This window comes from Astatotilapia calliptera, chromosome 15 (genome assembly GCF_900246225.1).
Source record: "Astatotilapia calliptera chromosome 15, fAstCal1.2, whole genome shotgun sequence".
NCBI lineage: Eukaryota > Metazoa > Chordata > Actinopteri > Cichliformes > Cichlidae > Astatotilapia > Astatotilapia calliptera.
Genome location: NC_039316.1, coordinates 13,690,974 through 13,707,621, shown reverse-complemented (window position 1 = coordinate 13,707,621; position 16,648 = coordinate 13,690,974). Strand labels below are relative to the sequence as shown.

The window sequence follows — 16,648 nt, the reverse complement described above, 5'->3', positions numbered from 1 at the left end:
GAACTTTACAATTAGTGTGACAGTAGCATAAAGTACACTTTGAGGTGCTTCTTGGAATCCTTTCCTCAGAATGAACAGACTGATGAAAATAGGACGAGGGACTTTTTTCATGATGACCCAGTCAACTGCGAACAAACTGCTAGGTATATTCAATCAGACATTAGACCACAAAACAATACTCCATAAATGTGTAAATGCAATTACATATCTCGCCAATATTTGACCAATATTGAGTGTTTAAATTCATCGGCATAATGATGGAGTTGCTCCCGTCCTTTGCAGCTATAACAGGTTCCACTCTTCTGGGAAGGCTCTCTACAAGAGTTTGAAATGTGTCTGTGGGAATTTTTGCCCATTCATCCAGAAGAGTGTATGTACGGTCAGACCACTGATGTTGAATGAGCTGGCCTGGAATACAATCTTTGCTCTAGTTCATCCCAAAAGTGTTTGATGGAGTTCAAGTCAGGAGTCTGTGTGTGCCAGTAAACACCAAAACTCATGCAACCATGAGTTTATGGACAGAAAATTACATTCCCAAATGGTTCCCAGAAAATTTCTTGGTAAGCTGAAGCATTAAAATTCCCCTCGACCTACCACAGAAAAATCACTCACTATCACTCACAAATGTTTATAAAGGCAGGCTGCATGGCTAGGTGCTTGATTTTATACAGCTGTGGTAATGGGCGAGAAATCACCTAATTTCAATCATTAAGAGGTGTGGCCCAATACTTTTATATATGGTAACCTGTGAAAAGGTTACTTTAACATCAGCTGAACTCGTCCCAAAAAAGTACACTGCACAGCTAAATCAGCTTTTCTTTGTCACCATGACAACAGTTTCTCCACAATGTTGGTCAATCACTGTTATTCCACATAGACAAGCATTTCAACCTGAGCCACTACTTTCGTTTACACAGACGGGGGCCACAAAGGTTCCGCCACAACCATCTGCTGGTCCACTGTGACTTTGACAGGAAAAAGTACAGCAAAGCTTGTTCCTGTCCCGGGTTATAAATAATAAAGCTCAGGTGGAAAATGTAAAAGTGTTAAATGGTGCCGAGGAGTTTGAGATGAAAACAGCCTGATACGGCTCGTTACCGCCACATATTTTCTACTGCTCGGCCGACAAAGCAATTAAAAACAACGACTCACAGACTTCACTTTTATCAAAACTGCTGACGTTAGTGATGAAAATCTGCCAGATGATCATGAACCAAATACGTGGCAACAATTTGACATTTAATTGAAAAAAATGAGCTCAAACTCCAACTGAGCTGCAATTTATTTGGTGCCAAAACACATCATAAATCACAGAAAGCTTTTTCTTTTTTAAAAAAAAATTACCCAGCTGTGATAAGCACAAAAATATTTCTAACCCAAACACCTCCTTGACTGTTAAAATTGACATTTATTATAAAAGAAAGAAAAGACGAAGCAGACAATCCATTTTCAAACCACTTTATGATTTGCCAGAAAACTACATACTTTGGCAAGATAGACTTGTTTTTAACCGAGCAGTTACACAACAGTATTCTCTATGCTAATCACTGGCTCTGGTACAGCCACAAAATAAAAAGAATAATGGAATTGAATTTAAAAATGTGTTTGGCACCGATAACAGCAGCATGTTGTTCCAAACATCATTCTATCTGCTTATTGAAAATACAATAATCTTTCCTTTGTAGGGCTTAAATAAACAATCTTAAAGCCCATGATAGTAATTATTAATTTACTGTAGATGATCTTTACTACATTAAAAGCATTTATGTTTTGTTAATTAGATAATTAGTTTTGGCAAAGGATGATTGCCAACAAGTTTAACACATTTTTCTAAAATGATGGCAATCTAAGACGAGGAAAAAAAATGGGTAAAAGAAACGTTCCAACAGCCACTTTTTCTACTGAAACTGGCAAAAGTTTTTGAACATGAATGAAAAATAAATAAATAAATATACAAATCGATGAACTGACTGTTACAGGTCTACTGTACAGCCTAATGCAAAGCCAGTTTTTAAGCAGCAATTATTCGAGTATTGGACCATTTCATGAGGTTTTAGTTTCTTAGACAAAGAACATCGATTTATCAAAACAATTCATCGAAACATTCGCAATTTTTACAGCTCTTACACCAGCAGGATGGATCAATATTCTCTCATGTGTATCGAGAGGCCCAAAGGCTTAAGACCTAAGCATTTGTATTCTACTCGAAGTGTTTGGTAAAGGCCACTTCTCTTCTCAACAGCTTTCTAAGGAATTATTGGAAATGGCAGGGGAAAAGATTTCTGAATAAAAGGACGAGACAGTGAATGACAAAGAATTAGCTATGATTAGACGCATTACTAGAGTGTGCTATTTTGTGAGTCACACAATATATATTAATATATTAATAAACATAAACACACACACACACACACACACACTATGATGTGTATGCCTTTAGAAATACAGGTAAAATCTGACCCACTTAATGGTACGTAGACTTATTGGCCACTTTATTAGGTATGGCTCATGATCAAAACAAATACCTAATCAGCCAATCACATAGCAGCAACTCACTGCATTTAAGCATGTAGACATGGTCAAGACAACAGAGTGAATGGTTTAATAGACTTTGAATGTGGCATGGTTGTTGGTGTTCTAATTATTTTAGAAACTGCTGATCTGCTGGGATTATTATTTATTTATTTTTTACACACAACCATATTTAGGATTGACAAAGAATGCTCTGAAAAAGAGAAAATATACACTGTTGATGTCAGAGGTCAGAGGAGAAAGGTCAGACTGCTTTAAGCTGACACAAAAGCATAGAAAAAAAAAACATTCGATAAAAACAAGGTATGCAGACAAGCATCTCTGAACACACAACGCATCCAAGCATGAAGCAGATGAGCTGCGGCAGCAGAAGGCTACAGGTGCTACAGATGTCACTGTTGTCAGCTAAGAACAGGAAACTAAATAAAAAAAATAAATGGAAATAAAGTGAATATTGGCTTTGCATTCATCAGGATGCGACTTTATTAGGATGCCCATGCTGATCTGTGTCTGCAGGATGCTTAAGTTGCCAACTGTCTGCAAACAGATTAACCATAACAACTTGAGAAATGAGAAGCCAGTCATGCTGTGTCCTTGTGATAGACTCTCCAATTTGCTTAATGTAGCCTTAACAATGTTATAAGGGCAATTTGGGAACTTCAAATAAGGTCACAGACAGATTGAAGTTCAAGATACTCTTGTTTAAACATTTCTTTGAAGAGTTCTTTTTCTTTTAGGGTGACTGCAAAACCGCACTACATCCTCCTGGAGCAACAGCTGGTATCATGTCCCACACATTCGGCACCATCTGTCAGCCGTGTCATCGGGACAGAACAAGATGTAAGTGTGGATGATTCAAGGCATGTGCTGTCCACGACTGTTCAACAGGGAAACAGCAGACAAAAACCCTGTTAACCAAACATTTCTAGGGCTAAATATCATTTTGGGCTGTGACTCCAGGGGTTAATCTGTCACAGAGAATATCATTAATGCAAATATGCCATTTATGATATCCTCCATATTGATACTGCTGTCACAATAACAACCATGGTTTAGATTAGCAATGGGGGAGGAAAAAGAAATCATGCTGTACATTTATACTAACATGAACTGGATAATGTAAAGAAAATCACAGTGAAAAACTGATGCGGTAGTCTACACCATTCTGCCAAAATTTCATTGCAGCAGCTCAAAAATGGTATTTGTAGTATGTACTTCCCCTGTGTCCTTATATCCATGCCTGAGAATGACCCTAAAGGAATAATGGCTGATGCTCAGGCTACCCTCATGAAGTCCATTTCTAATTCGTTTGGTCATTCACACCAGTGGCCTGCAGAAGGTCATTTTGTGGGGCTCTGGCAGTGCTCATCCTGCTGTCCTTGCACAAAGAAGGAGATACCGGTTCTGCTGATGCGTCAAGCACCTTCTAAAGCCCTGCCCTCTTCGAGAGCAACTGCGCATCTGATTAAAAGTGTTCTTTTATTTTTTTTGAGCAGTTTATATATACACATTAACTTTTAAACACCAGAGAGCAATATAATGAGAAATAAAGGATAATAGCATGAGGTTGGCAAGGCTAAAAAAAATACAGCAAAAACATGAAAGTGTTTGAAATCCTGTTGAAAGCAGATAATTTGGGATAAATTACATTACATATCGGTGACAAAATAAGAGATGTCAAAGCAAGTTTAATGCCAAGCTTCCCTTGGGATATTCGTGACAAAAACAGAGGCTTTCGGGATGTTTTGGACTAAAACTGTTCGGCATCCTGTTTGACAACAGCACTACTTTATAAAAAAGAAAAGGCCCACAACATTTTAAAGCAATATTGGAGCAAGCTATTATTTTAACAGGCAACATCAGTTACTGCTAATACAGTGCATCAGTTAGATTTTAAGGAGGAAGAGTAACACTTTTTCTCGATTTTTTTTCTCTATATATTTTTCTGAGACTAGAAGCAGTCGGATTAATGAGCGAACACTTGATATAAAAAGAAGCAAGTATTCAGGCTTTACATCCACATCTCAACAGATGTGGGCAGATTTGATCTAAACCTTGAACACACACAAAAGCCTACAGTTCCGGAAAATGTATTTCCTGTCATCCACCTCCATCACTGAGAGCCGGGGTCGCTCCCTTTGGCCTCGGGAGTACATTGGGTGTCTAAATTTGTAGACTGGCAGGTCTTAGGCCAGATTTTATGACGACATTCTATCCAAGTGTACGAGAAGAGTCCCTGAAGCATACAGTTCCCGCTCCTTTATGAGTCACTGCAATGCTGTCATGAGCTTTCTTCTCAGACAGAGTTCAAAACCAGGGAAAAAAAATGCATCTAGAGATACAGCAAAGAGTTAAGCATATTGCTGTGTTTAACAAGGGGTTGCAAGGTACTTCATAAGTACTTCTACAACATATTCAGAATTATGACTACTCTTCTTAATATACTGCATAATCCACTTGTATTTAACACGGTAGAACAACATGAATTGGTGGATTAGCATTGTTTGAGTAAGCCACACTCAATAAAGGCAGCCAGGGCTTGTATTCCCTGCAGAATGGATGTGATTTATGAGCAAATTATAGCACGTGAGGTCAACTGAGAAGGCACGATTATCGAATGGCAGCTTTTACTAGCTAGAGGCCAACACTAACCCAGCTCTGGGTCTTGTGTTAATCTGTGCAACTTGTACTTCATCTTTTCTGCTGTAAGTAACAGTCATTACTGATAAAGATGTAAGGTGTATGTTAATGCAGTATATTTTTTAAGTAACTGCACAAAAGGAGACTGCAGGTTATCAGTCTGCTGATCTGAAAGAAATGATGGAGCAGATTCAATAGCTACAGACTGTACCTGCAGATTAACTTTTCAAGCAGAAGTAAATGGACCTGACGGCTGTAAAACCTGCCCGTGCCTCGACAGATAGCATCTCTGTGGTGAATGCTATAAGCACTCCTTTCTGCTCAACCCGTTTATCAAGTTAAGCCAATTATCTTGTCTACTTGTGCACCGAAAGCAAGATTATTTTAGCAGCATAAAAGATAATGAGGTCAATCAAAGTGTCAGCACATAGGCAGCGATGTCAACTGCAAACCTCCATGCTTTTATTTCAAAATAACAGCTTTCAACAAAAAAATAAATAAATAAATTAAAAAAAATCAGAAAATTGGGGGGCACGTATGTAAATGCTGTTGTCTTGTCTGTTCCCCCACTGTGGGGGAGCTGACAGTGACTGACAAGCTGCAACAACTTTCAAGAAAGACAAAAAATATTTGTAATTATCTACAACAAGTGAAGTAAGAGAACTCCCTAGCCCTAGCTTAGGGTCATTTTCAGAGTGTAACCAGGCACAACTATTTTTCCAATCAAAGTTTTTTTTAAAACGTCAGTAAAACTTTTTACTGACTCCTTAGATGCCCTGAAATTACCCAACAAGGCGAGAGGGCACATTCTTCTCCTTAGACTCAAATCAAAAGCATCCCTCTATTAAGCTGCAACCCAACTTTAAATATAAGCAGGGGGTCACATTAGGTCATGAGCCAGGCTGGTGCTGTGTTCTCTCACTTGCTGCATTTCTACCTTCAATCTCAGAATAAAGCCTCAGTACCAAGGAGCAGCCCACCCCAGGTAATAGAGAAGGCCAGAAAGGATCAATACAGTGCTCTACTGATAGCAGGGTGGGGAGTCATGGGGAGCTGCTAACCTCCACAACATCTCACACAGACGTTCCCCTCGCCACTGGAGCCCTCTATCGAGCCGCTTTCCTGTGTGATCCTCTGATCGATAGAGAAGGGGAGGCGACAGAGAAACATAATAGCGGAGGTAACCCCCTCACCAACTTCATCCCAAGGTATTCATCAAGTTCTTTTTAAAGAAGACAGCAGAGGGCTCCTAAGGGTAAACATGCAGGCTCGTTTGTATCTGTGACTATCTGCATGCCATTAGCAATATGCAGACATGTTAAAGGGATAAATTAAATTTAGAGTTCGAAAGAGTGCAAGTAGTTACCAGCCTCGCAGTGTTGTTCCCGGGCAGTTCACGAAAAAGGTCATAATAATTTAACAGGAGAAACATGCTGTTAGACATATAAAAGAACACACAGACGCACCAGGCACTTACTGCCACACTGAAGCAAATAATGGACTGCTCATCAGGTCAATCCTGCACAATGCATCGTACTGACAATGTTAAAGGTTAATATTTAATAACATTTGTCTAAGTGGTTATCAAAAACAGGTCAGTGTAGCTGGCAAAACCAATTTCAACTGAAAGCACAAGAGAGAAAAAAAATCACAAGGAAAAAACTTTGCTAATTAATATTCAATTATGGGTCAAAAGCAGTTCAGCCCCAGCTTTGTTGTTAAGGTCAGGCTTTAGTCATTACATGTTGCAGGGTCAAACGGAGCCACGCTTTCCCTTTAGCATGCAGAATGATGAAGCTCTGTCATCTCTATGCAAATACTGCAAAGCCTGGATCAACACTGCTCTGCTGCCTGCTGCATTATAGCACTGAAGGAACTCAACCACGAGTTTGAATTTTCAGGTATAAGGGATAAGCAAATCCTAAACCATGTCAGTGCTTCTTCACGTAATACAGTCCCCCGTTTGGATTATATACAGCCTGCTACCGACTAAGACCACAAAATAAGAAACCCTTTTTGCTGAACCTTAAATAAAGAGTAAAAAAAGCAGAGGGCAGAAGCAGCTGCAGGCGGACTGCAGCATTAATAGAATGCATACAATGTCCTTTTAGTTGATTCTACCTGACATCTTGACCTGGCACTTCTTCCGCAATAAAAACCATAAGAAAAGACGATACCTTCTCATACTCACATTGAATTTGATGATGTCATATATCAAATAGCGAGGCACGGGGTGACCGTTCACCTTGTCGATGATCATCTCCTGCAAGGAGTAAGACAAAGATTCGGTCAAGGGGGATGGACAAACGACAAAGGAAAGGGGAGAAGATGCAGAAAGTGGATAGAAAGTAAATGTTCTGAATTACGTGAGGTCTTAACATTACAGCATAATAAAAGAGGTTCCTGTTTGAAACCTGCTATGTAGAAAGTGTGGGAACTCTCTAGAGGATGTATGTTGAGAGAGGAAGATGCCTGTGGCGGTGCAAAAAGATAGCAAGCCAGGTGTGTGGTGTGTAAGTACGTGCACAAGGGTGTGTCTGTGTGGTCAAGGAGGACATGAAGCAGAAATAGCACTGCACATTTATTATGCAAGGCTGTCAGGTCGAGGTCAGGTGCAGTCATGACGGTTGACACTCATAAGAAACACGTGATTAGTTTTAAAAGATGTGCACAACAGTAACAGTGAAGATGACGTGGAAGTGGAACGTTTTACACTTTAGCTGATAAATATTTGAGACTGACTCACTACGTATAGAGAACTATATTTATCCCCTCGCCCCTCATAAAATATAGAGGCACCTAACTGTGCTCTAGTGATGTACCTGACAGATAAACGAGTAACAGGTAAGACATCACTCAAGGACACACAAATAAGCAAAATGAGTATTTTGGAGGCCGAAAGGCTCATATCAACAATACCAACAGTATGAAGTATGAAGCTTCTGTTACCGAGATCAGAAACTAACCTTTACTAGCTTCTTTTTTTCGTTGTTTTGGGGGGGGGGGGGGGGGGGGGGTGTCCTATAGCTATTCTTAGGGATGGGTACCGGTGTCCGGTGCCATAAACGGTAGTTTATCAAATCCGATGAAACACCTGGCGACGCATAGCGTTTTTTTTAAAAGCCCAGAAATGCGCCGTATTTGATAGCTTGCTGCGAGACCTCACACCGAGCACATCTACTGCGGGTGGGTTGCCTGTTATGCAACATCCCCCAAAAACACGAAGAGGAGAGTCCTGGCCCCTAGCCCTGCCAGTGTAGCAGAAATGATGACGGATGATGATGCAGCAGCAGCCGTTCTTCTCTGCGTGAGTAGCTAAATGTTGTTCGGGTGTAATTTACATTGAGTAGGCTAACCACGTTATTACATTAATGCATGTAAGGTGAACTAGCAAACATCATCATAGCTACATGCGGCTGTCCTCTTGTTTGATGGCAGATACTCCCTTCACCCTGGCCAAAAAGGCTAAAATGACCAAAGAAAAAGTGGAAAACAGTTAAACATGAGAGGTTTTTGGACAAAGTTTGTGTTTTTTCCATTGTTTAAGCACTGCTTCCAGCCAAGAATCATACCATATATGCCCCATAGCTGCAGAAAAGGCTAACATTGTTATCTTTTTACAAAAAACAGCTGAGCATGAGAGGTTTTTGGACCAATTTTGTGTTCTCTATTCTTTAAGCACCGGTTTGAGCACCGTTTGAGCACCGGCACCGTTTCAAAAGTACCGATTTGGCACCGGTATCGGATAAAACCTAAACGATACCCATCCCTAGCTATTCTGAAACCAATCAACTACTCCAATGACTGTAGGAGGAAAATTTTCTTATTTTTTCTTCTTCTACTGGTTCAAACATGACTGGTCAGTAGAGCCTGGACATCTACCATCCTTTGGTAACTTGATGGATATTCACTTCCAACCCTGCTGGCAGTAAAAGCGGTCTATGTGATGAGCTGAGCGAATTGCCCATTACTGGTATTTTACAAACGTGAGTGTTATTCTTGTCGCTTTATTGGCAAAAAGTGAGTATGTCAAAACATTTCTTTTAAGATTTATTTGACTTAAAAGAACCCAAAGGCAACAATTTCTTTACATTTCAACATTTAACAGCAGCCTTCAGTGCAATGGAAAATTGTTATAGACCTGTCATCTACCAGCCACTTTCCCAAGATGAGAAACTTCTGCTTGAGTACCTGCATCCTAATGACTACTTGAAGTGTGTTACAATAAAAACTCCCCCTGCTGGCTGACGTAATTTTACTTCACATCTCACAGGGCAAAGGACCAGACAACACAACTAAATTTCCACAGCTAGATTGGTGGAGAGGAGAAAAGGTGTGAATGCAAGGCATGCACAGCTCTGAAGGAGGATTTGGAGAGGAGAAATGATGTAATTCCAGGAGGCTGCTGCCATCATTATGGATCTGGTGCACTGAACCATGGCGCAGACAGACAGCAGCGGATGAATACATTAATGTGACCAAAGGAAACTGCCAGGAATTCAATCTACACTGTGCATTCATCCAAAATTGGAACCCAAGTTGATGTAAAGCTCATTAAAACTGTAACACAAAACAGCATGTAAAGACAAAGACCAGAGGCTCTGGGCTAAAGATGAAGAATATCAGACAACACGGCTGGGTTCTAAAGGGATCCTCATAAACTAAAAAATACAGCCTCTATCAGCTAAGAGCCAGAAGCATCAACAGATTAATAAACACAGTCAAAACAAACCTTGCAGCAATCTAAACACACGGCCACACAGCTTCTTCAAAGGAACACTTAACACGCTGCAATTAGACATCCTGCCTGAGTGAGGAACTTAAATTCACCACATCAATCAGAAACTGTTAAGCTAAGAGGAAGCGCAAACCTGGTGTTTGCATAAACTCTCAAAACTTTGACGAAGCAAAGCCAGGAGCAACACATAAAGAATGAAAGGCAACTTATTTGTAATCTTCAGTATTTGAAAGACAAAAACAAAGTCTGGCTGGCTTTATAATCACTGATGACATGAACGTGCAAGCAGTTTCCTATGTTTTCATGATGACTCATACATGTGCACCTGCTGCAGTGGTGCAGCTTGGACCTGCGTGACACACGCTGCACAGACACGCCAGTGGAAGTCAGAGCCTGGCATTACAGTGGAAGGATAAGTCACCGACCCCTGCTGAGCACACAGCAGAGCGCAACAACAAAAACACAACGCAGAACAAAGACTGAAAACTGAAACATTTCATTAGTGCTTTCCCCAGGATGTGTGCAATTGGAGTCTGCTGTTTCAAACTGAAACGTGCTCACCTTTCGCACCAGGTTTGACAGCTGGTGTCAATTAGCCTTTTCTAATTTCGTAAAAAGACTACGCAGCAGGAGCAGGATGACAGCAAATTTGGAATTGGAGATGACGCTGGACAAGAAGCATAACTTACCCCATCCAACAGAGTATTTGATAGGTGGACACGTGGCTCTTTCCGGAAAGGAAACTCTAGATTTGATATGTGGAAGACGGCGTTGTCTCTGTCGATCATGTACACCTCGTTTTTTCCATTGATGAGCATCATGTACCTGTGGAAAAACAGGATGCATCATTAGCTAGTTGTAAGTACAAGTTAACAAGTTTTATTTGTGTTAATCGCTGTGATAGCAATGATTATAAGAAGAACCACTGAAACCCCAAACTCAAGTAGTTATAAAGAATATATTGGAAACTGTAACGCTGTCATAAATTCAATAAAATCCTGGCAATAAATCCTACATTTTTTTATATGCTATGAATCAAAAACACTGTTGGGGACTACTTGGTTGGGATCTTCATAAATGAAGCTAATCCTCATCAGAACTACAAGTGGGAGCTTTGATTAGATTAGATTTCATTAGCAGTGATTAAACAGCCTCCCAGCCGTCACAAATGTCTAAATTAAATATTACAAAATCCTGGCTGGTGCACAAATTATGCGATATCAGTTGTTTTCTAACTATGGTATGTTTTCTGTATGTGTTAAAAAAGCCCAACTAGGGATGGTCATCACAAACTAGCTTAAGTTTAGTACTGTGTAGCTTTTATCTTTTAACATATCCATACATCCATAAATCCGTACATCTCCAACATACCCCCCCCCCAAAAAAACGTTATATTTATACGTGTCTCCCATCAATTTTAACCCAAGCAGTTGAATGATTTTTTTTTTTATTTTTTTTTTTTAAGAATAATGATTTCCTTGTTTCCATTATACAAAAGGGGGGATTTAAATTGCAACAAAGACAACAGCTTCAACCCCAAAAAAGCAAAGCACTGGCCTCACCTATTGGCTGAATCTTTACTACTAAAATGGTAAAGAGTGTGTGTGTGTGTGTGTGTGTGTGTGTGTTCGACCCTGTCGATCAAGAGCTCCTTCACAACACATTCACTGAACAGGAACAGAATAGATTAGAAAAACAGCATCTCAGCATAACTGTTTCAAAATGTACATGTTTTCCATTTCACTCAAAGTATGTTTAATTGTTTCTTTGGGGTAAACTATTATAGCCTTTGTGCCACTTTATTAAAATGTTTTGTATTGCTTGTTTTCATGTAATTTCTCCAGACAAGCAAAGAGGCCTATAATTTTCTTTCATTAGCTTATTTGGATGATTAAGTATGGTAATAATAATAATAATAATAATACTTTAAAGCTTAATTGTTGTAGGCAAAGAGAAACAACACAGAGTCTGTGTATGCCTCCAATGTGCAAATGAGCTGTGTTCAATTGAAAAAGCAAAACAAAAACAAACAAAGAAAAAAAACCATAGGTAAAGGTGCAAGAGCTTTTAATCGTGTCTGAAAAAGGAAAGATCACCAAACAGATGCTTAATTACCAAAGCACCCATTTTTCCTTTTATCTAGCTGCAGTTAACGAGAACTGCAAACTAAAAGCTGTGATCAGTGTGGCTGAAACTGAACAGACACATAAAAGCTTGCTTATTTTACTTCTAAAAAGAATAAAAGGTGGCTGATACTACAACTTGTTTTCTTTTTACAAAAAGCATCTTAATAAAATTTTTACTCGATGGTAAACCAATTATTTTTCTTATTACAGAAGTCCCTTAGCATCTTCCACTAGCACAAAAACACTTTGTTAGCACAGAGTAATAACCTATCTTCAAACTGCATACATCACCAGTGGCCCATGCTCAGCTAATCCACAGCACGCCTTTGCAGGTGAGATAAAGAGGCACAAAACAACATTTCTACAGTCTGTTTTCCTCAAGCTAAACTTTTGCAGCAATAAAGCAACGTAACATACCTTGTGTGATTTCATGCTGTTGTCTCTACAGTATATATTTATTACTGTTACCATTTTAAAGGTTTTTTGTTTTGTTTTGTTCAAAGAAAACCAACATGGTCAGTCTGGGGTCACACATTGTTTGTGTTATTGGATTAAATGGTATTACACTGCAAGGGATTCGCTGGTATTTTGTCCATCATAATCTTTATTTTTTCTGCTTTGGGATTCTTCAAAAGTAATATTAAGTAAAAGCAAAACAGAAAGTGAAAAGACAATCCACTGCTGGAAAATTACTTTTCCACCCTTGAGTAGGCCAATCTGGGAGATTCAAAACTTGAGAGCAGCGACTGTTGGACTGTTAAAAGCTGTTAAAACAGGCCAGCTTTCAAACATGGGTCATGATATGAGCATGTGGCTGGTATTAGTTTGAGTCATAAGGTGTGCCGCACTGCCAGCGCATGAAGGATAAGACCCCTTTTAGATTTTTATCACCCTTATTTCTCCATCTGCACCACTACAAGGATGGGGTGGGGGTATCTTTGAATAACCAAAGTAAACACTACAGGTGAGCTGAGATGTTCTTCTCTCAGGCATTTTCTTTAGAGGCGTGGGGGTTACAAATTAACTGGATATGGGTTCCCACCACATGCATGTTAATCTATTATTTTGTAGACACCCCATCTGGAAAATAAGTCATCCAAATTATTTGGAACCCAGTTATAATTTAAGGATGCATCCTTCTGCTGGTGCTGTCTAATTTAGAAAAACTGACCTAATGTATTTCATTTAATGAGACGTTTTCTTCTTATTGGGGCTAAATTGAACTGTGCCAGATGAATTTTGTGCATCGGGCCAGGTTGCTTTATCATCTTTTCATTAAGATACATAAAACTGAGGTCGAACAATATTCGAAAATACTGAGCCTTGAGCCGTTCCTCATTTCTTTTCATTTTAAAAGGAAAATGAGAAACAGGTGCAAGGATCTATCAAAATGTGCAGCAAATAAGGCAAAAACTTTTTTTCGAACAATTCTAACAAGCTTGAAAGTCAATATGAAAGTATGACTATCTTATATAAGTATATAAGCTTTCTTATATACTTTTTAAAGCAGTGTTCAGGAATAGTTCTTCATGCATTTAACACTCTTCTTTGGATGATGGCTGTTTGTTCTCTGTCAAAATGATTTTAACAATGTTGAGGTCTGGGCTCTGAGGAGGCCAATCCATGACTCGACTTAACTCAGTTTTTAGGGTTTTCTATTAGATAGTAGCACCTTTACCAGGACACACTACACCCACTGTCAGAATATGCCAAGTTTTCAGCTAATACATACACTTCTTTTACTGTCAAACTCCATTACCTTTGATAGTTTTCAATTATTTGAATACAAAATGCTAACAAATGATGTGTTTTGGGGTGCTAGTTTTAAAGATATTATACATATTACAATATTATATAGATATAAAATACATACATTTCAGTACCAAATAATACCTGAAGAATACCCAGAGAGGCACAGTTGTGTTTGCTGCTTTATCAATAAACACAATGAGCTGGCAAATAATTAAAAGCAGTTTCGAAACAGGGACATTAAACAGACTTAAATCCTTGATCTTCCCTTCTGTTGGTTCCCCAAAAATGAGCTAAAAAAAGATGGGCCACACCCAAAAACACAGACACCATTGTTGCCTTTGTGTTTCCTCCAGAACAGTCTCCAAGTATAACAGCAGGTGTGAGCATTCAGCATTGTTTTTACCCAACTGCTTTGATTAGATTTTCCATGTCAAATAGATCTTTATTAGGCTCTCTTTGTTGTCTTTTTTTTTTTTACTTAAAGAACAATATGTACAGAATGACAAAACCCAGAAACTCAACCATAGTTGACAAGTCCCATTAATGTCACTCAACTTATTTTTGTTGTTTAACTTAACATCCATCCATATGCGTGACATTATTCTGTTTAATGGTTGATTAGTTAAGAGTCAAGTAGGCTTGTCTTTGGTAATTCCACTGAGAGAGAGAATCTGGTGGCTTCATTACACACCTCTTATGAACTCAATTACACTCTGCAGTCTGCTGGCTGCTCTTTAAAACAAAATACCAAGTGCTGAATAAAGCAGAACTAATATGTCGTAATGAGCAACTAAAGCCCTGCTGCATTTGGAAAGGTTAAGTATCCTAATCAATGCGAGTAAAAACTGCAGCAAATTATCTTGTATTTCAAACCAGAAGAAAATTGGTAGAAGACTTTCATGTGATACCAACTTACAGCTAGTACACACACTGAAGGGATTTACGCATTGTCGGAAAGCCAATTTGGATGACAGAGATGAATTTGAGATTAATGACTTCCCAAAGGACAAAGACACAAATTTCTCATACCTGCTGTGACTCTCCACGATTATAAACAACAGGATTAGACCTAATAAATATGCCACCAACACCAGCTGGTTCAAATAGGGAAACTTGTCAAGATGCCAAGAGTGAGGGTGTGTGGAAGTTTACACCAGCAACAGTGATGTGCGTTACACAAGTAATGTGCCAATGCCATTTACCCTGCTGACTCTCAAAGGAGATGTCTGGCCCAGGACCTCCAACACGGACCGCACCAAAGTATATCTGGTGAAATATAATGATATATGAGCGTCTTTATGTATGGTCTTGTTTTATTTTGGTCATCAGCCAATGTACTAGTTAATAATTCCCTAGCTAGCCTTAGCCCCTCTCATCCCTAAAGCCTTAATCTTCATTGCAGACATGGATACACACACAGACATCTGGGGAGCTGCTAGCCAAATAGTCATTCTGGTCATATTTATTTAAAATCTGCTTAAAGTCCAGCAGCTGGGGCACATCTGTAATAGATGTATTATAATGCAAGATGACTGCCCCTCCCTGAACCTGGTTCTATTGGAGTTTTATTCCTGTTAAAAGGGGGTTCGTCCTTCCCACTGTCGCGAAATACTTGCTCACAGGGGGTGTTGTCTGATTGTTGGGGTTTTATTGTATTACTGTAGGGTCTTTAGCTTACAATTTAAAGTGCCTTGAGGTGACTGTTGCTGTGATTTGGTGCCAGATAAGTAAAATTGGATTCAATCAATTTAATTGTCAGATGAATCCCTGAAGTATGTCTTAAAAGCAGGTTGACAGGAAACACGTGGAGACCATAGGTATCATTCAGCTGCCTCTCCACTCTTGGGGTCAGATGGACTTCACAGTCACCATACTGGGCCACAGTATGGTGAAGCAGTGGATGGTCTGATATCCTCGTGTCGGTGTTGTTCCCACATCATCACAATAAATGTTGTTCCAGGTTCAACATTGTAAGTGACCTATCACATTGTTGTGACATTCCCCTTTTGTGCCTTTAAAAAAATCGACTTCACTTGCGAGAAGAGAAACTGCTTCTGTCCGCCGATCTAGGAACTTGAATTCTTTGCATTTCAGGATGTTTTCCTTTAACAGTAAGCATTATAAATATTGTCCTTACAGAGGCGGTTTCTCTTCTCGCAAGTGAAGTCAATTTTTTCAAGGCATTTGTTTGGGGGGGTTTTTGAGGTCACGGATGACGTCAGCAGAAGGTGGTTGGTCACTTGCAATGTTGAAACTGGAACAACATTATTTATGATGACGAGGGAACAACACTAACACGAGGATATCAGATCGTCCGTGAAGCAGTAGTCCTCATGCTCTAGAGGTCTGATGTAAATAGTAGTGCCACTCTAAGTACTCAAAGTACTTAGACAGTGTAAGTACCTGAGTTGAAGGCAAGTGGATTTTTTTTTTTAGTAGGTTCTTGAAGGCATTTTATCTCTCATATAAGAGGCGTCCATATCCACTTTCAAGACCCTAAAAAGAAGTGCAGTTGCCTTCAACTAAAGTGCTTAAGACTACCATGACCTGCATAACTGAAAACCTGCCCAGACACACTAACCAGAACTACCTGCAGCTGAAGCTCTGGTTCACGTGACTCTGCGCAAAGTTTTCTAAGGGTGTAGAGCAGAATGTCGACTACCATTGTTTACTCCCATCCAAGAAGGTGGAGCTGACTTCTGACTGCAGGAGTCCCTGAGGGGTCATTATGATTATTTGTCACAATATGAGCCCACTCATATTTCCAGAAGACCACTTTTTACATGACAAGATAATCTTTCAACAAAGCGTGGGTTCCCTATTGCGCAGACACCTGCGTCTCATTAAATACATTAAATTA

General features: G+C 39.4%; 1 protein-coding gene across 1 annotated transcript in view; it reads right to left on the bottom strand.

Annotated features, from left to right (window-relative positions):
• rngtt (RNA guanylyltransferase and 5'-phosphatase) overlaps window positions 1-16,648 on the bottom strand; it is a 117,999-nt gene that overhangs the window by 67,665 nt on the left and 33,686 nt on the right. The window contains exons 9-10 of the mRNA XM_026143578.1: window positions 10,600-10,735; window positions 7,364-7,435 (exon numbers count right to left, since the gene is read on the bottom strand). Coding sequence (XP_025999363.1) covers window positions 7,364-7,435; window positions 10,600-10,735 — 208 coding nt within the window. The remainder of the gene's footprint in view (window positions 1-7,363; window positions 7,436-10,599; window positions 10,736-16,648) is intronic.